Below are 20787 nucleotides of genomic sequence, written 5' to 3'. Positions count from 1 at the left end.
AGTCATAGTGGCATAAACCTAACTTTAACAATCCAGGCAGATGTTGCGACAAATCCCTTTCTTGGGTATTGGGATCACCAGAATCTCTTCCACTGAATCATGTCCAGGTGGTGCCGATTGCAAAATATCACTTTGGTTCAGTAACAGTAGGAACGAACTGCACTGTCTTTTGCTCCATACTCATGAATAACAAGTGGAAAGCTTTTGCAGCACTGGCACGTTCCGAAGACAAGCATCCGATGGGTGGTGGCCTCACAACTGTGGGCTTACCACTGATCCCACCTCCACACAGATAGAACTGATGGCAGAGGTGGAAGAAGAGGTGTACATCTTCCTGAAGACTCAGCTACTTCAGTGGAAGGTTCTACTTCTCACTCACCAGCCACGGGGGAATACAGGACCCTCATCCCTGTCACCCCTGCTAACACGGGGTCCCCTGGAGTTACTGAAGTCAATATTGCTGGAGATTCCAACTCTAACGTTATTCATTTCTTTTCAGGTAACTTGGCCATTTGTTATCTGGTTGGATTTCTCTACAGAGAGAAACAACACCTAATTTCATACTATAGGGGGACATTTTCTGTGTGGGCTATGATTAGACCGATTTGTGATATGGGAATGGCCTTTATCCCAGGTCATCATTCTAGTGCGAATAAAGTTAGATTTATTTTAGATAAATAATGCTTTTATTTGCCAGTTTAGTCTCCGTTTATTTTTGTGCTTGTTAGGGTTGTTAGGGTTGTTAGGGTAGAATTTCTTTGTTCCTAATCTTGTGGTATATTAATTTGAGCCATATGAAATCAATGCTTTTGTAGGTCAAAGTAGTCAAATATTAGCAACTTCATTTGATTCAACTCAGATATGCTACCTGTTTCGTAAGGTTTTACCCAACATATGAATCATTTCCATGTGCTTACATCTTTGTTCTGAAATTATTTTCTTTACTGGTGGTGGATTGATTAATTTTACTTTCGGTGAAGGGCTCGTGGCTAAACCTACTTATGATTCACACCTCACACTTTATGATTTAATCTACTAATAATGAATAGGCATGACTTCTCCTGTTGCGATGGCAAAGAGATGACTAAAGATGACTTATTCAACTAAGTTGGACACGGACCTAAAAGGAGAGTGAGACTTCTTTTCTCAAATAAGCAGTCTCCCCTACTTCTCCCTTTCTTTGTTCTTTCATTTGCATTAAGAAACTTACATTGAAGAAAAAAGAACTGGAAATACCTACTCTGGATAAGAAATGAGAATTGGAATCTCTCCTCCCCGTGCCAGTGATTCAAGTGTTTCTTGCCACTCAACCATTGAATTATATTAAAGATTTGTGATTTTAAATATATATGGATTTGTAGCAAGGTCTGCCTCTCCTCCCCTGCAAAAAGAATAAGTCTTATGAGAACCCAGTATATAAAACAGATGACATCTGTGATGCTCTAATTGATATGAGGACAGAAGACTCAGAATGCCAAGTGCTTGGATTCTTTCCTCTGGGCTGCTCACCCAGAGCTTCCAGAAAAGCAGTTTTTAAAAATACTAACTTTGGTGATATTGGCAAGACAAAGCTCCTCACACCCTTTGATTCATTATTCATCATGGTTCTGCCCTCAGTTATTAAACATCCTGAGTAGCATTGTCCATTTTCTTCCAAAGAAATGAATCTTAGAGCACTGCCTCTTTTCTCTTGGCAGAATAAGGACTGTGGTGCAATCAAATGAATTTAAATTTTAAATGGCAATTTTAAAAGTAATAGTATTGTGGAAGGGTTACATAGCCCATTTGTTAGTAAATAAAATGCTTTCTACAAAATCGATACTCACAGATGCTGATTCCTTCTATTATTCCATGATCAAACAGATTTTCTGTGGTTCTTCATGGATTAAATGGTTAGTAAGTGATTCATCTGCCATCCTTGGTTTTCTTCCAAGCCACTCAGATAAAGCTTATTTCTTCCCATATGTTTTTCTCTGTCTTCATGCTTCATGTTAAGAACTAAAACATTCGCCATTGTGGTGGTGGTGACAATGGTGGTGGTGGTATTGGGGGTACCGGTGTTGGCATTTCAGCAAATGCTGTTTTCGAGTATTCTAACTAAGGAACCAAGCAATCTGTCTCCCCTGTACAATTACACAAGAGACGACAGGACGCCTACCTCCGCCTTCTCTAATCAAGGAAATGGTGATGATCAGATTACTATATTTTCCTTACAGGTCTTCATAATGGGTGACTGTAGCCATTTTATGAAACCATTATCCCTTTCTGTTGTTATTGTTGTTTGTCTTGTTGTTGTCTTGTTGTTTTGTTTTGTTTTTTTAAGATTCCAGCACATTGGAAAGTGTGTGGGGAAGAGGGAGAAGAGCAGGGGTTTCCACAGGCTGAATCTGAGATTTGACCTGTGGACCCAGATTTGAGCAGTTCATGAGCTTGTCTCAATCTAAAGCCCTTTGGTGATCGATATTTGGGAAGATGGGATTATTTTAACTCTTGGTGTTGAAAATACAGATTTGAATTTTGAAAAATGTTATTTTTTAAAATATATTCTAATAACCAGGTCCACATTTTTTACATGTTAACTCTCATCTTCTTATTCCTTTTTCACTTATCTTTAAGCTCTTTTTCTCTAAAGAAGCATTTGACCTTTCCTTTTGAATTTTTTACATAATTCAACACCAAGATCCTTTACTGCACACCAAAACCATTTTCTGTTTCCTGCCTCAGAGAAATCTCTTTAAGTGGCTCATGCTCTGAGTCAGAGAGTGCACACACTCCCAGCGATCCCATTTGTGTAATTCAAAACATAAAGTCTTTATTTCAAAGACGCAGTATCAAGTTCCAACCTCAGATCTGCGAAGATCATCATAATATTTTTGTGAGAGTGTTATGTTCTTAGATTCCTACCCAAACCACACTTCCTGTGGTCATCCTGGACGGTCTTTGCTGTCCCAGTTTCCTTTATTGTGACTAAAGCCCTAACCTACTCACCAGTGGATCCAGCAATGAACAGTAATTAGTACCATGGAGCCATTCAAGGTTCCTTGCCATTGATTTTTTGGTGACCTTTAACACATTAAACTTGGTGATAGGATGTCTGAAATTGCAAAAGTGAGGAAATGCAGATTGCAGTGGAACACCCAGTAATGAAGCTTTCTGATTACTCCTTACAGAAGACCAAGACTCATCAGTTCACCCCAGTGGAACGTCCCATACCACTCATGGATCAGAATCAGCTGGTGAGTTTGAGCTACTGTAGTCATTTACTGTTATCATCATTGAGCCTGCTGATGATTAATAAAGCATGAGTCAGTGTCTCAAGAAGAGTGGTTCTCAGACTTTCTTAGCGTGTGTCACAATCTTGGAGAGTGCTTATTAAATCACACTGGTGGGCCCCATTCTTAAGGTTTCTGATGCGGTAGGTCTGAGGTGAAGCTTGAGCATATTTATTTCTAGTAAGTTCCCTGGTGATGCTGATGCTGCAGGGACGGGGACCACACTTTGAGAACTACCGTGTTGGAGAGAGAAGTATTCCATGTGGAAGGATCAGGAAGAATTCAGGCAGGATCTCAAGTTAGCATTGTACTACACCAGCCTGATTAAGAACATGGGTCTTGGAGTAAGAATGGCCTGGGCTTGATCCCAGCTCCTCCATATACTAACTGAGGATGTTGCTTAAGGGATTTGAGACTCAGTTTCCTGATGATTAAAATTGGGATAATAATAATTGTTGCAGGGCATTGTTTTAAAGACTAAATGATGCAACAGGTGTAAAGGTGTAAAGCACATGGCACTGTAGCTAGCATTTACTGAGAATTCACTGTGTGCTTGTGGTGTTGTATTAAACACTTTCCATGTAGTAGGGTAGACCAGATGAAGCTGCTATTTTTGTAGGTCAACAGTCGAATATCCACAATTCCATATGGTTCATCTAATATTACTTTATGTAATCATCCTACAAACCCCGTGACCTATGAAAGTATGGTTAGCATCCCTGTATTCCAGACAAGGACACTAAGACTCTGAAAGGGCGAGTACCTTGGCTGGGTTGACATGACTGGTAAGTTGAGTGGTAGAGCCAGCCAGGTTTCAAGCCCCGAGGTCTCATATTGCCTCTATAAGTATGTTCTGAAGAAAACACTCCGTAATGACCATAATTACTGCCAGGCATGTATTATTAAATGGATACATGTTTGCTGGGACTCAGATCACACCCCTGGAAACATTACTGCAGGCACCAAAGTCTGACATGAGGCAGGTTTACTTGTGACCAGTAACGCTGGAACCACTGAAAGGTCCTGCCAATACCGGTGGCCCTGATATCCTCAGTCCAGGTGACCCCATGAAAACCAGGGAATCCATCTGGGGACCACGGTCTTCCCCCCCATGCCCAAGTCAGTGCTGCAGTTGCCTCCAGGCCTAAAGATTCACACACTTAAAGCAAATATGAAGACGGATATTTACATGGTGGCTCAGTAATAAGCTTTCATTGCAAGAGCACAGGATAGAGGGGTTCATTAGAAATGCTTCTAAAGTAAAGACAGAAGTCCCAAGCTCTTTAGATCCCTTGGATGGGACATTTAGCCTTTCCCAAACTCAGTTTCCTTTTTAGTAAAAAAAGGGGGTCAGGACACCTGCCTCTGTTACCTCCCAGAGTTTTGTGAAGAACGGGAGGGAGCTATCAGGAAAATGAAAAATTTGGGGAAATGATAGGGAGTTATTATTTCAACCATGTTCTCTAAAATTAAGAGACCCTAGCTACTCCAAGTGTGGTCCTTGGACCAGCCACTGGGACATCTCCTAGGAGCTGGCTGGAAATGCAGAATCCCCAGCCATCCCAGACCTACTGAATCAAGTTCTGCATTTTAACTAGACTTCCCCCCACACTGGGTGTTTTGTATGTGCACTGAAGTTTGAGAAACTCTGTCCTAGACTGTTTTTCTCACAGTCAAGGCCAGTTGAATTATCTCTGTGCACACGTCTCAGGTTGGATCTCATCTCCAAATTACAGTGTCAAGTGTCCGTCTTTGCAAAGCTTGCTTTCCCAACCAGCCCTACCCGGCTGGATTTGCAGACCTCTGGAGTGCAAGGTGAGGCCTGCTGTATCTCGTCCATCTTCTCTGGCTTTTGCTTGAAGTGAGAATCAGGTGGGCGGGAGCGGTCTCTTTTGTTTGACTCCTGTGCAGGTGTGTATTGTTCAAGTGGGAGGTTTCATCTTGTTGTACACACACCCAGATCTTTCCTTGCTGGGAGCGCTTTTTTTGAAAACCAAAATAAAGAGATTATGATCCATTAGTGGCCTCCTTTTCAAATATCAAAGGCTTCTATGAGTCAGAGAAAGACCAGGGAGAGTGCCTCTACTGCTTAGATGACTTTCAAGCCTGAAGATCTCCAGTGTAGATGGCCAGCATCCCATGACCCATGCAGGTGAAGGTGTGCCAATGACCAAGGACCCCGGGGGGCAGCTAGGAAAAGCACCTTGGACTCCCCAAGATTTACAAAGTACAAGGCCACTGTCAAAGTGGCATAAGATGTGTTGAATGGCCCGAGGTCTGGTAAGAATTTGTTTTGTTCCATTTCAAGTTTAACGAAAACATCAGATTGCATTAACAGGAGTCAGCCTATCCAAAACAACCATCATCATCAAAATTGCACCGTCCACTGTCTAAAGTTTGACTCTCCGCTGACATCTTCCTTTAATTCAACCCTGGCCATCTTCATCCATTGCTTAGCCAGACAGACTACCCTGATTTGCTTTTTCTTCCCTTGGTAGACTTCAGAATTTTGCAGTGGGTTCCCCACGGGTAGGAGGGAACAAGTTCATTTTTGTGGGATATTTTCAAATTTTGTTTTGAAACAGAGGAGGAAGCATAAAAAACACAAGCAAAAGATGAAGCTTTAACTTAGGTGAGTCTCTTCACGAGATGTCTTAGAAGTTTCTTTGAAAACACGATGCCCCCTTCATTTTGATGAGTCTCCCATGCGGAGTTATGGATTCTTTTTTATTTTATTATGTTCAGTTAGCCAACAGATAGTACATCATTAGTTTTTGACATAGTGTTCAAACGATCAGATTTGTGGATTCTTAGTCTTGTTACGTCTCCTTCCAGTTTGAGATGCTTTGCTTGTTTCCTTATTTTGTTTTGTAGTGGTAGAAAATATTCATTCTTCTGAAAACAAGGCATGTTTCAACAACATATTAGCAGGGACTCCAATAGGGTGATTTTCTCTGGACAGAAAGGACCATTGCCCCCTAAACCCTTATTTTGTAATGTTTATTTTTGTGTCTGTGAAGACACTGGATGCGATTGTTAGATTTGCTTTGGACTTTCCAGCGCATTTGAATCCTCTAGGGATCTTGTTAAAATGAAGATTCTGACTCAGTAGGCTTGCGGTGAGGCCTGAGATTCTGTATTCCTAGCAGGCTCCCCCCGTGATGCTGCTGCTGCTGATCCAGGGACCACCCTTTGGGTAGCAAGGTCTTAAATCAGAAACGGTACAGAGCAACTACACACAATTCCCATTCTTGTGCACTTCTTTAAACTTCTGTAAAATTATGGTGAAGTGGATTTTATTCTTATCCCCATTTTCTGAATGAGAAAACTAAGACCTGGAGAGGGTAGCTTGACTCAGCAGACGTCACTAGCAAGAGGCGGAGGGCGGCTGCCTGGCTCTGGAGCCCAAGGTCTTAAACACTGCACAGTACGACTGGTGAGAATTCTCATGTTCTTGATGAACAATGACATTTCCAGATGTTGGCCTTAATCAAACCAACTTTTCTGGGGAGATATCTTTCGTGTAACACTTTATAAACGTCTGTGGCTGGAATCTATAAATAGCTTCTCAGTGATGCAGAGCATAGAGAGGTTGGCCCTGCGTGCTGCTCTGTAAGGAACTGGTCGTTAGGCATTCCAAACTTTGGTTGAGAGATATTGTTTTTTTCCCTTAGGCCACTCAAGTGGGAGTCAAGAAGGTGGGGCAAACACGACCTCGGAATTTCCTATGCGGAAACCTCAAATTCCAGGTAAGTTTCAAGCTGTGCAGCCAAAAAAAAAAAAAAAAGATACTAAAAAAGCACATTCTTTGCAAGCTAAAGGGTGAGTGAGAGCACTTGGTAGGAAAGAATGGAACTTTTTTTTTTCTGGGTCCCATAAATTGAATGTCTATCCCTGGCCTGCCCCCAAGAATTGGCATGTTAGGTTCTAAAGCGTCCTTCCCAGATGAGTGATCCGTCACCCAGGGGACTCTGTCCCATACCCATGTCCTTCCTATCCTGGTCCAGTTTCTTTTCTGTCGGGGTTGGGGCATGTAAGTTTCTTCTCACACTGCGGACAGTGAGGAGATATAAGGGCCTTTGCGGGGGGAGTAAAAACATTCTTCTGGTCCCCAAACAACTGTTTCTCAAGGGACAGTCTTTCCTGATCCAGACAGAAGAAAAGTGTCCGAATGAGTCACATCGTGTGGTAGGAGGGCTGGGACACCTGGCTCTCCTGAGCATCAAGATTTAAGGCACTTGAGGCAAATTCTTTATTTGACTTGGGCTCAAAATGGAGCATTTCAAGGGGGGAGATTACAAAGAAGAAAGGGTTTTCCCAGGGTTGTAAATTCTCTTTTTAACTTTCCCCTCTTCAGAGGCCTTGGAGCTGAGCCTCCCTCGGGAAAAGGGAAGAATGTAGGGTGCACCTCGCCCCCTTGCCTCAGCTTGCCTGAGCACAGCTGGGTTAGGAGCAAGTGGAGAGAGGGAGTGGGCTGCCAGGGAAGGGGGGCGGCGCAGAGATGCAATATGCAACATTCTTCCCGCTCTAGTGAGAGTGAACAGAAGAGACCAGAGAAAAGAACAGAAATGGGACCACCTGTTGGCCTCCCCACCTCCTGACTCCACCTCCCTCCCCACACTCACCTAACTAGGTGGAGGCCAGGCAGAGGCGGTCCTGAGCAGGAAGTGGGAGGAAATCCAAGACTCCCAAGGGGGAATGGTCAATGGATGACTTCCTATCCTCCTTCGTTCTTGAGCTCTAGCTCGTGGCACAGATACACAACCCACATGGCAAGAGAATGGATTCAAGTTGGCAAATCATATTTTTATCCTATTAAAGCTTGATTGTAAAACCTGTATATAACATCTTATTCATAAGCGATACATGATAGTTGGAGACATTTGAGAAAATACAAACCGAAGGACAAAAATGTAAATCATTTATTAGCTACCCCACCATCTGGAAATGGCATGGTTACCATTTTCATAGATGTCTTTCCCACCATTTTAAAATGTAATTTATATACAAAAATGTAATTGCAGCATGCATGCTGTTTAGTTAACCACCATCACTCTCAACTGGTTGCCCACAGCTTTCCAATGTCAGTAAATATTCTTCTCCTGTTTTCACCATGCAGAATGCAGTGGGTATGCCCTAATTTATGTAACTGATCCCTTACTCTTATATTAGATTGTTTCCAACTTTTACTATTAGAAATAGCACAGCAATGAACATCTTCGAAATGAATTCTGAGGCCCTCTAAATTCTCAGAAGGGGGAATCAGAAGCTGAATCAAAAGCATGCACATTTTGAAGGATAAGTTTTTTTTTAAACTGGTTTTTTGTTTTTTTATTTTTTTTTGTTTTTTTTTAAGATTTTTTATTTATTTATTTATTCGAGAGAGAGAATGAGAGATAGAGAGCATGAGAGGGGGGAGGGTCAGAGGGAGAAGCAGACTCCCTGCTGAGCAGGGAGCCCGATGTGGGACTCGATCCCGGGACTCCAGGATCATGACCTGAGCCGAAGGCAGTCGCTTAACCAACTGAGCCACCCAGGCACCCTTTGTTTTTGTTTTTTTAAGATTTTATTTATTTGACAGACAGAGACACAGCGAGAGAGGGAACACAAGCAGGGGGAGTGGGAGAGGGAGAAGCAGGCTTCCCGCCGAGCAGGGAGCCCGATGCGGGGTTCGATCCCAGGACCCTGGGATCATGACCTGAGCTGAAGGCAGACGCTTAACGACTGAGCCACCCAGGCGCCCCTTGAAGGATAAGTTTTGCCAAATGATCCCCCCCCCCCCGCCTGGGCCCCGGTTGAATGTGCAGAAGTGCAGCCCTCCACAGGGGTGTCCTTTTCCCACCCACTAATGCATGGCCCCCATTTGTGTTTCTTAATAAAATGTAAGGTGGATGCTCTTATATAGGAGAGGAATGTTCCTTTCAAGGGAAACATAAATTTCCTTTAGTCTCCTTAATAATACTGCGCCAAAGGCATTTACAAGTTTCTACAGGTCATTCTACGCTTTTTTGGAGACATGCTTCTCCTGGAGGAACTTGAAAATTCTGACTGGTGATAAGAGTTTAAAATAAGAGGCCTGTTGGGCAGATGCCTATAGCAGAGTTGTTCTGGTATTATCGGCCAGTTGGCAGGACCATTTGGCTGGACTTATCCATGATGCTGAGTATAGTTCTTGTTTGGACCAGGTCAATTTATAAAGTGCATTTTTGTTTTTACAACGTGTGTTTCCCAAGCTCACGGGTGTCTTTTGGTTCACTCTCACCAGAATGGCTCATCATCTTGGCCTCCCTCCTGGCCTTGGCTTTGATTCTTGCCGTTTGCATTGCTGTCAATAGTCGAAGAAGGTAAGGGGATGCACCTCGGGGCCTTTGCTTTGAAAGGACATCACTTAAATGTGGGCTTCATGAACTTTCAGAGTGTAGCCCCTGGAACCAGCAGCCTCGACATGCTGGGAACTTGTTAAAAATGCAGAATCTCAGGCCCTACCCAGATCTCTTATATCAGAGTCTGTGTTTTGACAAGATTCCCGGGGACTCGTGTGTGTAGTACAGCTGAAGAATCCCTGCTCTGGCACATTCTTTAGATAAAAGAGACACTGGGATTATTTGGACCATCACTTTTAGATAGTGTTGAATCTTTCGAGGTTCTTAAATTTGTCAGGGTTAAACCCATGGAGACGCTATCTGATGAAAGTTATAAAATATTTCACCCAGAAGGCATAAAATTATGTACTCATTCATTAACTGATCAAATAGTATTTAGTAAGTGCACTCACAATGCGCAAAAACACTGTATAAAAATCTAGGAATTGGTCATCCCCTTTAGCCTGTCGTGGCCTATAGAACCTTCTAGAACCCTTACCTAAAGTAGGCCTTGGGTTTCTCTGGGGGTTTTTTGTAATGATACTATTTTGTATTTTCTGGAAACTGTAGTTGAAAGGATTCAGGTTATTGCTTAGGAAGAGCTCCCCGACAGTAAGGCCTATGAAATGATGAAGAATTTTCCTTGCAAAAGTCTGAATAAAGACAGTCAAACAGCATATGGGCTGTTTTCATATCCTCAGGGGTCCCTCTCTCTCCTCACCTCAACCAAGGCCTGCCACGTCGGAAGTTATTTAAATAGTACATGTACCTGCCTGATCTGTGACCAGGCTCCAGACATAATATAGCACCTAAGTGAAAGGAAGGAAAAACCTCATTCTAGCAACATGAATTTTGACAGGGCACTCCAAAGTGTGAGTCTAAATTTCCTGTTCAAGATGCTCTAAAGGTGCACTGTTTTCCTCTGAGCCCATGCAGAGGAACACTCCACCGTTTATAAATGTCCCTGGAGCTTGCTTCCAACAAGATAAAAGAATCGTATTTCCAAGGAGGGCTCCCTTTATTGTATCACTAGATCATCTAACAGGCCAGATGAGGCCCCTCGGTTGGGGAGAGGACCCGGAGAACACGCTAGAATCTTTCTTGTTGGCTTCTGGAAAGCAACGGCTAATTCTATGGCCACGTGCAGTGCATATGCAGTATCTCTGGTTATCTGAGGAAACTAGATAATATCACTTTACGCTGGTACAAGTTAATAAAAGTGCCATATTAAAGCCAAATAGCTGTTGTTACCTGTACCTTTGAGAGAATAAAAAAAAAAAAAACTACTCATGATAGCCAACTGTATAAGGAACAAAAACTAGGAAAAGGAATCAGAAAGACCTTCTAGGAGGTTCCTATGACTAAACGGAAAGGGATTTTGTTTGCCGAATTTAAATGACGTGACTTCGTCTTTATACTTTCCCTCAGCCTTCTTGTTTTCTCTTAGATTACTTTTGCTCAATTAAAGATGAATTTGCTAATGTTGGAAATAAGTCCTTTTGTCCCCGGGCCTAGCCTGCACCCCTTCTGCTCACATATACAGTCCCTAAGCCTTGCACACGTCGCCATAGAAACGTTGGCCCCGGATGCTGGCCGTGGGGCCGATTCCTCTGAGAAGCCTCTTAGCGGTCCCCCAGAGCAGCTGGAGTCTGCACCGCGGGGCTGGTTAGCTCACACGGCGCTCCCCAGCCTGTCAGCCGAAGAAAGGGGCCCCTCGTCCCAAGACCAGCTGTCACCCTAGCAACAGGCAAACAGGGACACACGGGATCCGGCACAGCGAGTATCTCACCGGGAAAGTAGCTGCTTGGACGCCGTAAATTACTATGTCCTGATCTGATAATCTAAAACAGATTTGCCACGCAGCTAACGGGGGTGGTTAACGGCTCCACGGGCCCCTTAATGTGTCCTGCGTTTCTAAAGCCGCAAGCCCATTTCCAATCCTCTTAAAGGGCTGGGGGCCTTTTTGCTTTGAACATTACATTTTAGAGAGATCCAGAATCCTATTTGCATCAAAGAAAGTTTGGTGGAAAATAAGGACCCATGGCAGGCTTCCGTTCCTCCAGCAAACATCTTTTGAGTGGCAAGGAAGAAAAGATTAAACACGGAAAGGGTGCCATCCCAGCCCAGGAGAACCTTGAGGTTTAGCAGCAACATTGACTTGCTGGATTTGAGTCAGATGATCTTTATTGAGAACATACTCTGTGCCAGGCACTGGTGTATGAACTTTGGTTAAAAGACGAAAGGGAAAAGCAGTCACTGAAGTTGACGTGCAAGGCTTGACCATGGGCTTCCAGGACAAAGTGACCCATGCGTCATGCATCATAAAGATGCCGATGGAGTGGTCCTATTATTTCTTTAGCTTTTCCCATCCCCGTCATGCCGCATTGTCATCTTATCTTGCTGTTTGTAACCAGAGTCCTTGAATTTCAGCTTTCCAGTGGAAATCCTACTTCATTCCATTTCCTTAAGAGCAGACAATTGTCTTAGGAGTCAGTTGGGTGGGTAGGTATTGGATGAGGCCCAAGAGGGATTAGGTGCCCTTCCCCTAAAGAATTGATCTGATTTGTATGAAGAGGAGGAAAAAAATGTGAGGACCTTATGAGAGAAGATTTCCCAAAGCTGGAATGATTCAAGGATGTCACTCTACTGGCTATGCAGAAAAGGCCTTCACCAGCTGTCAGTCTCATGGGAATAATCTTCTTCCCACATCACGTGGTCACTGCTCAGCTGATTGATGGCCTGAGATTTAAGGAGAAAGGAGGTGAAGACGGGATGCAGTTTGCTGGAGATCTCTGACCTTTGGAGTCAGAAAGTCTCAGTTGCAGATACTCTGTTTATTGCCGTAACTAGTCGTGTAGCCTCAGATGATACCCTTGACTTCTTGGACTGTCTCTGGTTTTACATAATGAAGAGGTTGGCTGGGCGACCTCTGAAGTCCCCTTGCTCTCGTGCTCTCTCGTGTTCTGAAAGTTCTGTAACTAAAAAGAATGAAAAAAAATTAGAACTTGTCTTTTAAAAGTACTTATTAAGGCTTCTGAGTTGGTGATCACGGGGAGGTTCGGGGAGATTGGTGCTCTCACAGAGGCAGGGGATCTCCACACCCTTTCCTCGGCCCTTGCCCTGTGCATCTCTTCCATTGGGCTGTTCCTGGGTTATGTTTTTTTGTAATAAACCGGTGATGTAGTATGTAAAAAAAAAAAAAAAAGTACTTATTAATGCCTGGAGCAACAAATATTGGACTTGTTGTTTATGAGAATCATCCTGTCCTCCTAAAGAAACTCAGATAGCAGAGACACAGAAATCCAAAGGGAAATGGGGGCAGGACAAACCCAAGCACCATACTTCTGAGCCCTACGGATTCAACGTTATCCACTTTTTAAATCCGCTTTTTTTAGAATAAATAACATAGTCCCTAGCCCCCACCCATGCACCAACATTTTTTTTTTAAAGATTTTATTGATTTATTTGAGAGAGAGAATGAGAGATAGAGAGCATGAGAGGGAGGAGGGTCAGAGGGAGAAGCAGACTCCCCGCCAAGCAGGGAGCCCGATGTGGGACTCGATCCCGGGACTCCAGGATCATGACCTGAGCCGAAGGCAGTCGCTTAACCAACTGAGCCACCCAGGCGCCCGCACCAACATTTTTTATGATTATTGACCACTTTCCTACAATGTGTCATTCGACTTCTAAGCCATCCATTAGATCGGCAAATGGGAATTGCTTTAATAAGACTCCTCCCCTCCAAAGAACACCTGAGATACCCATTTGAGAATTTGAAAAAATACAAGCAGACTTCCACCTTCAGCCTTCTGGGCCATCTTCATAGTAAATATAATGACTAGGTGGAAGCAGCCAGAAGACAGGCAAATCCCAAACTCATATGGCTCTGGTTCTATGAACAACTAGAGCCAGTGTTTCTCGAACATTTACTGTGTTCTGGATTGTGTCCTAGGTGCTTTTCCAAGGCCTTGGCTGCCCCATCCCATTGAGTAAGAGCAACAAATAATAACAATAATAGACTCATGTGTCAGTGCTGGGCTGTGTTCCAAGGGCTTTCCACAATCCTGTGGGGTTGGTACTCTTACTGGCTTGATTTTATGGGTAAGAAACCTGAGAGTCGGAGAGGTTAAATGAGTTGCCCCATGCCACACAGCAGTAAGCTCTCAAAACCAAGCCTTCGCGGCCCCTACCCTTGTCTATGTGGACTGCGCCCGTTGTCCCAGCCCCACAGACTTGCTCCAAAGTTCAAGCAACCTTCCCTCCTCCCCTCCTCAAGCATCATGCCAGAGGAGACAGGACCTACCTCCTGTTGAGGAGGTATAATTTCTGTTTCCCCAAATAAGAGATTAAAGTTTATGGCCTTGGCAATTCTAGAGGGAATGGCCCATAATCATGAATAATAGAGGCTTTGTCTCTACAACTCCAAATACCCAGCGGCAAAGTGCACAATTCCGACTTCACACTGTTTCCAAATCTCCAGATGGTTGGCAGCATGAATAGAGCTGGGCAGAGCCCAGGCTTCTGGTCATAAAGGCATAGATTTGAATATTGTCTCTGTCTGTCTTACTAGCTATGTGACCTCAAGCTAGTTACTAAACATCCCCGGACCCCAGTTTCCACTGCTGTATAACTAGAATAACAGCTGCATCGCAGGGTTGTTGTGCAGATTTCATGAAATTATACGTAAAGTGCCTGGCATTCAGGAGGTGTCCAATAAATGCTAGCCCATTTCCCCTCTTCCCCCGCCCCCTTTTGTTGCCATGAGGCTCTGCAGCTTTGCTTCCGTTAAGCAATCTGACTTCTAGATGTGCGGCAGTAGGCTTGTGACCAGACAGAGAAAGCATTGCATCAGGCTGGGTGGGGAGAGGCAGGGACACCATCAAGGTCATGCTCTTCCATAGAAGACCTCCTGTGTTCGAATCTTGAGCAATGTTACTGAGAACCCTTGTGGTATCAGTGAATAGCTTTCCTTATGTAGTTAAGCCTCCTATGTCCAGAGTTATATGGAAGTTACCCAATGTTAACTAATGAAAATCAATACAGCCTTACACGTCTAGAATAATGTTTCATTTTTCTCCGACCATGCAATCAGAACCCTGATAAGGCCAACAAAAGTATCCACTGGTGGAGGAAGTAATGGGACTTGGTTGAATACACAAATCAGAATGATTTATAGTCATCATGTTCACGGTTTATCTAAGTCTGCAGGAACTGCGAAAGTGCCTAAAAAAGGCAAACATTGCCATCTCGTAGGATGAGGAAGGAGAATTAGAACTTAGGAGTCAGACACCGAAGGGCTTGAATCCCAATTCTTTTATTACTTGCTGAATAAGTGGGGCAACGTACTGAATTTTCGGAGCGTAAGGCTCTCTTTACCTGCAATAGGGGGACAATGCTGGTCCTGGCATCCTGGAGTTGTGACCACGGATTCTCAAACTCGGCTGTGCATCAGAACCCCCTTGAGGGCTTATTAAACCACAGATATTAAACCCACTACTAGACTTCTCCGACTCGGTACATCTGGGGTCAGGCAGAGAATGTGCATTTCTAACAAGTTCATAGGTGATGCTTTTGCTGCTGGTTCAGGGACTCACTTTGGATGGTTAACCGTCAGTCAGATGAAACATGCTCAGTCAGACCATCCAAATCTGTCGTGGTGATGTTGACGGTGGTGACAACAATGATGATGATTTGAGTCATCAGAGCACCTTCTCATGTGCTTTTTTTAAATCATTAGGTGTGGGCAGAAGAAGAAGCTGGTGATCAACAATGGCAACGGAGCAGTGGGGGACCGGAAGCCAAGCGGAATCAACGGAGAGGCCAGCAAGTCTCAGGAGATGGTGCACTTGGTGAACAAGGAGCCCTCAGAGACTCCAGATCAGTATATGACAGCCGACGAGACGCGGAACCTGCAGAATGTGGACATGAAGATTGGGGTGTAACACCCACGCCGTGGTGACCTTGGAGAGAAACGGCAGTTGGAGACATAACCCTGATAAGGAGCTGGGACACTTCACAGATGCAATGTGCTACTGATTGTTTCATTGGGGATCTTTTTTTAGTATAAAATTTTCTACTCCTTTTTGTTTTTTGCGTTTTATTTTTTAAAGTCAGGTCCAGTTTATAAAAACAGCATTGCTTTCTGAAATGAGGGCCCAAATGATAACCTGCAAGAATTTGACTGCTCCAGTTCCCACCTAGAAGCCTCCACCCCTGAGGGCATGCTCTGGATGGCTTCTAACAAAAGCCACAAATACATCTTCCTGATCCCCGACCTTCCCTCCACTCCTCCTCCCAGGCAACAGCAGCCAGCTAAGGACATCCCCCAGGGCTAAGAGGGATTGGTCCCTGGGAAGATATTTGAATGGGTCCACATCCCTCCCCTCCTCCTGCAGCCTAGTCCCTGGGCATTTCTTTCCAGTGGGGTAGGGGATCAGAATGTACTGGTTACACATCCCCTTCTACAGAGCCCCTGGAAATTTTTCACATGCTTCTGGGAAATACCCAAAAGGTGAAGCTATTTATCTGTAGGAAGCTATTTATCTGTGTTTTTGAAATATTAAACCCTGGAGGTCCTTTGATCAGTATGATTTTTTTTTTTTTTGGTTACTTTGTCAGAGGCATAAAGGGTTTAAGCTGATTCATAATAAACATCTGTACTTCTTCCACTTTAACCCTTTGTGCTGTGATCCTTCAGTTTTTTTCACCAGCAAGGTCTGGTTCCCAAAAACCCATCAGGAAGATGTGAGAAAGCCCTCCTTGAAAGTCTTCATCTCAGAGCCACTAAGCCCCCCATTCAGGCTCACTCAACCAAATCTCAAAGAGAATCCAGGAAGATAGTGCTGTGTTATCTCTGGGGCTCCAGAGCTTTCTTCTGTCCTAGCACCAGAGTTGTGAGGGGAGGAACCTCAGCTGCTTTTATGTGAGAATGGCCACCAGTTCTCTGCCCTGAAAGGCTGTGAAAAGTCACATTACATTGCATGACCTACCATTTGTGGCACCCCATTTCATAGACACTGACCCTGTGAAGTGATGTCCAAAAACAATATGGAAGTACCTTTTGACCTCTTGTAATGAAAAGAGAAGCCAATGGAAATGAAAGAGAGCATAGACAGTAGCCAACCGATTGCCACAGGTTGGGGAAGGGGGAGGCAGCTGTGTAGATCCTGTCTGAATATTTTTATAACTGTATTTGTTTATACTTTAGCAAGCCAGCTGTCCCCGACATAGTTGCTACTCAGGGTACGTTAAGTGCCTGGGAAGTCCCTCAGAAGGTTACAGGGCTTCCCACCATTGGACTCTTAGCACCAGATAGGCAGGTTTATGACCAAATAAGAGAATAATGGCTTTATCCCTTGCTTGGCAAGTCCTCGGTCTTTAGTCATTGGTTCAGAAGTCCCATTGGTCCTGGAACTTCCAAAGATGCTTTGTAATAGAAGAAATTGAATCTATAAGGCAAGGACTCCTAAAAAATGAGACTGCTCTCCTTATGCCCCCATAAAAAGTCATCTGTTGCCTAAACTGATAGGTTTAACTGGTGATGTTGCTAAGACCAGAGAGAGAGAGAGAGAGAGAGAGAGAGAAAGAAGACGAAGGAAGAGGAGGAAGAAGAGAAAAAGAAGGAGGAGGAGAAGAAAATAGGTCCCACATTAGTCAGGGCTGGGCTTATACCTGGGGCGATTATGAAGGGTCTATTTTTAAAACAGAGGCCCACTTTCTGCACTCATTTCCAACTTCTGTTCTCCCCTCTCCACCTTCATAACCTCCTCCCAATCATGATCTTTGAAAACTTCCTTCTCTTCTGTGAACTTCATTGGCCAGTTCCATACCCAGCTGTCTGGTTTTCCTTTTATTTTCAAGTGGAAAGAAAAGACATGGACATCTAGCCCCTCCGTTTCACAGTCACCATGTCCAAGTGCTCCCTGCTTTCCAAGAGCTTTCCTGGTCTGCTGCAGACACGCTCATTCCAGCTCTTTAGCCACTCCAGGATCCGGTTCAGGAGGGCTATGCCAGCCAGGTTCTATCTGTCCCGAGATTTTCTTCAGGGTCATGGATTGTCTTACAAGTCTCACAGCTAGGGATGGTTTTCCTTTTCTAGAGATTTCCAATAAATAGGCTGAGATAGGTGATTGTTTTCTATTTTTAGAATTTAGTACGATCTTTCCTTTTATTACTGTTGTAGTCCCTCACTTGGATATGCCTCTGTGTTCTCAAATAAGAATGGGAGAGGTCCAGAGCTTCCAGCCCTTGGATGCAATACCCCTCCAATACTGCCCAGAGTTCATGGAATAGGATGTATTCTCTCCCATTTGAAACAATGGCATAGAGAGCTTAAGATGCAATTTTTCCTAAAATTTCTTAAATCTTTTGTGTCTCCTGAGGGCTGTCTTTAACTTAGCACTGGGTGAAAATAAAATGGGACAAGAGACTCCTTCATATCAATATTTTGTAGATTCTAGCCTGGCAGAATGGAATTCTCAAGCAGAACCTCTCAAAGTTTTATATTGAGATCATGAGGCCAAGAATTGATTTCATAGCCAATGTTCATTCAATACTGGTACAGCAGAGGAGTGGGAGAAAGGAATCTCTGACTTCTCTAGAAATGTCAAGTGTACTTAAGAATAAGAATAACGTGGTCCATTTACCTTTATGTATTGGTATGCCTTTCTATAAATCACTTATGTTGAGTTTTCAAAGAATAGCTCATTGTTCATGCATGTACAGTAACCATTGTTACTTTGATTTGTCACAGCACACCCTTCCTCTGATTTTTGTATATTTATTGATGGACCAGTAGTAATGAGGAAAGCATGATATGTATATGGCCCAGTTGAAAGCACTTATTGGAAAACACCAAAAGGCTACTATTAAAAGTCTAAAGGAAACAGACTCAGGAGTCTCTGAATTAAAGGGAATGGAAGTCTGGGAGGGGCCGAGCTGCGATGATCTGGAGGGTTGAGTAACTTAGAACCACAAGGTTAAAGTTTGTGAGGTGACTGAAACTTTACACTCATTTTTTCTAAAAAAAAAAAAAAATCACATGGACTTCTACCACTTGAGGGTCTTCTTTGGGAGAAAGTTTAATTTTCTGTGGTAAGTGGTCCACATAGCTCAAACTAAGTAAGATATCTTGAAGTGTTAGTTCTTTAAAAGCCGAGTACTACTCCCGGACTTCCAGGCAAAGAGAGAAGAGTGAACATACCTCACCTCCATTCTTTCATGCAGGCCTCTGAAAAGACAATGAAGAGATATTCCAAAAAGGTGTAAACCAGGGGGATCAAAGAGAATGGAAGAAGAGACAATAGGAACAAAAATTTGAAGCTGGAGAGAGACAGTTCATTGGTAACTGAGCAAATCTGGAGAAGCTGAATCTTAAGCCAGCAATGGGGAAGTTGAGACAGGTCAGTTGCATTTGTGAAGCAGAACCCCCACCAAAGGCTCAGAAATTGGTAGCATTAGCTACCTCTGGGATGTGCTGGAGAAGATGGGGCTAAAATTAGGAGGATGGCTTTGAAGTCTATTTAAGATGCCGTTGGAACCCCAGATCTCCCTCTTCACTCCAAGTAGCTGAGTGACTGTTCTTTCCCAATCCCAACCAATGGCCATTCTCTGAAGAGGGCAAAACAGAGAGTTTCTGAGGGGCAACAAGGCATATCCGGTTGGCATTAGAAATATCATACTGAGAAGTGAAAACATACATAAGGAAAGTTGAGACTCCCTTGCCTTCTCCCCCCAGCTTGGTTTCCAGAATGCCAGCAGCCAAGCATGTATCCGTCAGGCAGAAGTCCAGTCTTTCTGGGGAATCTGATAAGCCTGAGAGAAAACTCTGAAGATACATGAGCGTTCCCCCAAAGAAATGGCCCAGCAAAGCAAGCTGCAGTGAAGATCACATCTCAAGCCCTGCCAGGCACACAGGGCTCTTAGCTTACATCAGAAGTAGAGATGATTCACAGAGAAGAAAACTTTTAAAAACATCATTAATAACCTCCTTAAGATAAGAGGAGATCATATATCAGTGAAACAAGAACACAATGCTAGCATTAAAAGGAACATTGAGGGAACGCCTACAAAAAAGGAGCTCTTTAAAATTCAAACTCTAGGGGTGCCTGAGTGGCTCAGTCAGTGAAACGTCTATCTTCAGGGTCCTGGAATAGAGCCCTGAGTCAGGCTCCCTGCTCAGTGGGGAGTCTGCTTCTCCCTCTCCCTCTCTCCCTCCCTGCTCATGCTCTCTCTCTCTCAAATAAATAAAATCTTTAAAATAAATAAATAAAAAATAAAATTTAAACTCGAAAGCACAAAGCAAAAAATAAACTCAATAGAAGGTTTGGAAAATAATGTTGAAGAAATACCCCAGAAAAGAGAGAAAAAACAAAGCAAAGGAAATAGAGGAGAAAAGATAAAAGTAGGGAACCGTTCTAGGAAATCTAACATGCAGATAATAGGAGTTTCAGAAAGAGAAAACAGAAAATGAAAAGGAAGGATTCATTCAAGAATAAATCAAGAAGATCTCCCAGAATTGAAGAACACAAATATCTAGACTAAAAGGACCAAGTGAGTGCTTGGTACAATGGGTGAAAACAGACTCAGACTAAAGCACATCATCTTAAAAATTTATCACAATTGAGGCAAAGAGATTATTCGATAAGCCTCTGGAGAGGGAAGATTGATTATACAGAGGATTAAGAATCAGAATAGAATCAGACTTCTCAACAGCCACATAGAATACCATGAAATGGTGCCCTCAAAATTCTGAGAGAAATATTTCCTAGCTAGAACTCGAATTTAGCTAAACCACAAATTAAAAGAAACGGTAGCATGAAGGTGTTTAAATATGCATTGTCTCCAAAACTATCCATCCATTTTCAGACAACTCCCATAGGATGTACTCCATCAAAACAAGGAAGTTACCGAGAAAGAGGAAGGCATGGGACTGAGAGAGCAAAGTAAAGGGAATTCCTGCAATGATGACAAAGGGAGATCCCGGGACGACAGAAACACAGTGCTAGGGATCAATCTGTCCAAACTGAAGTACTGACAATAAAGGAATGGACCTCTAATTAAGAAGAAAATTACATTTTTGGTTCTAGCAATTAGCTATCGGTGCATTAAAAACCACTCCAAAAATGCAGTAACTTAAAACACAAACATTTATT

At 43.4% G+C, this 20787-nt stretch overlaps 1 protein-coding gene across 13 annotated transcripts in view; it reads left to right on the top strand.

The window, feature by feature from the left end:
- Positions 1–18523, top strand: part of CD44 (CD44 molecule (IN blood group)) — an 86634-nt gene extending 68111 nt beyond the window's left edge. For 9 of the 13 annotated variants that reach the window (XM_073904771.1, XM_025878199.2, XM_073904768.1 and 6 more), the window contains 5 exons: positions 293–499; positions 3171–3236; positions 6947–7021; positions 9538–9616; positions 15372–18523. In XM_073904771.1, coding sequence (XP_073760872.1) covers positions 293–499; positions 3171–3236; positions 6947–7021; positions 9538–9616; positions 15372–15576 — 632 coding nt within the window. In that variant the 3' untranslated portion in view covers positions 15577–18523. The remainder of the gene's footprint in view (positions 1–292; positions 500–3170; positions 3237–6946; positions 7022–9537; positions 9617–15371) is intronic. The other 4 variants (XM_025878202.2, XM_025878203.2, XM_025878204.2 and 1 more) reach the window with 2 other exon arrangements.
- The last annotated feature ends 2264 nt before the right edge of the window (positions 18524–20787 follow it).

This window comes from Callorhinus ursinus, unplaced genomic scaffold (assembly GCF_003265705.2).
Source record: "Callorhinus ursinus isolate GAN/ISIS: 27379988/994484 unplaced genomic scaffold, GSC_fseal_2.0 scaffold21, whole genome shotgun sequence".
In the NCBI taxonomy this organism is placed as follows: domain Eukaryota; kingdom Metazoa; phylum Chordata; class Mammalia; order Carnivora; family Otariidae; genus Callorhinus; species Callorhinus ursinus.
The sequence above is the reverse complement of the archived record's forward strand: the minus strand, read 5'-3'. Positions and strand labels throughout refer to the sequence as shown.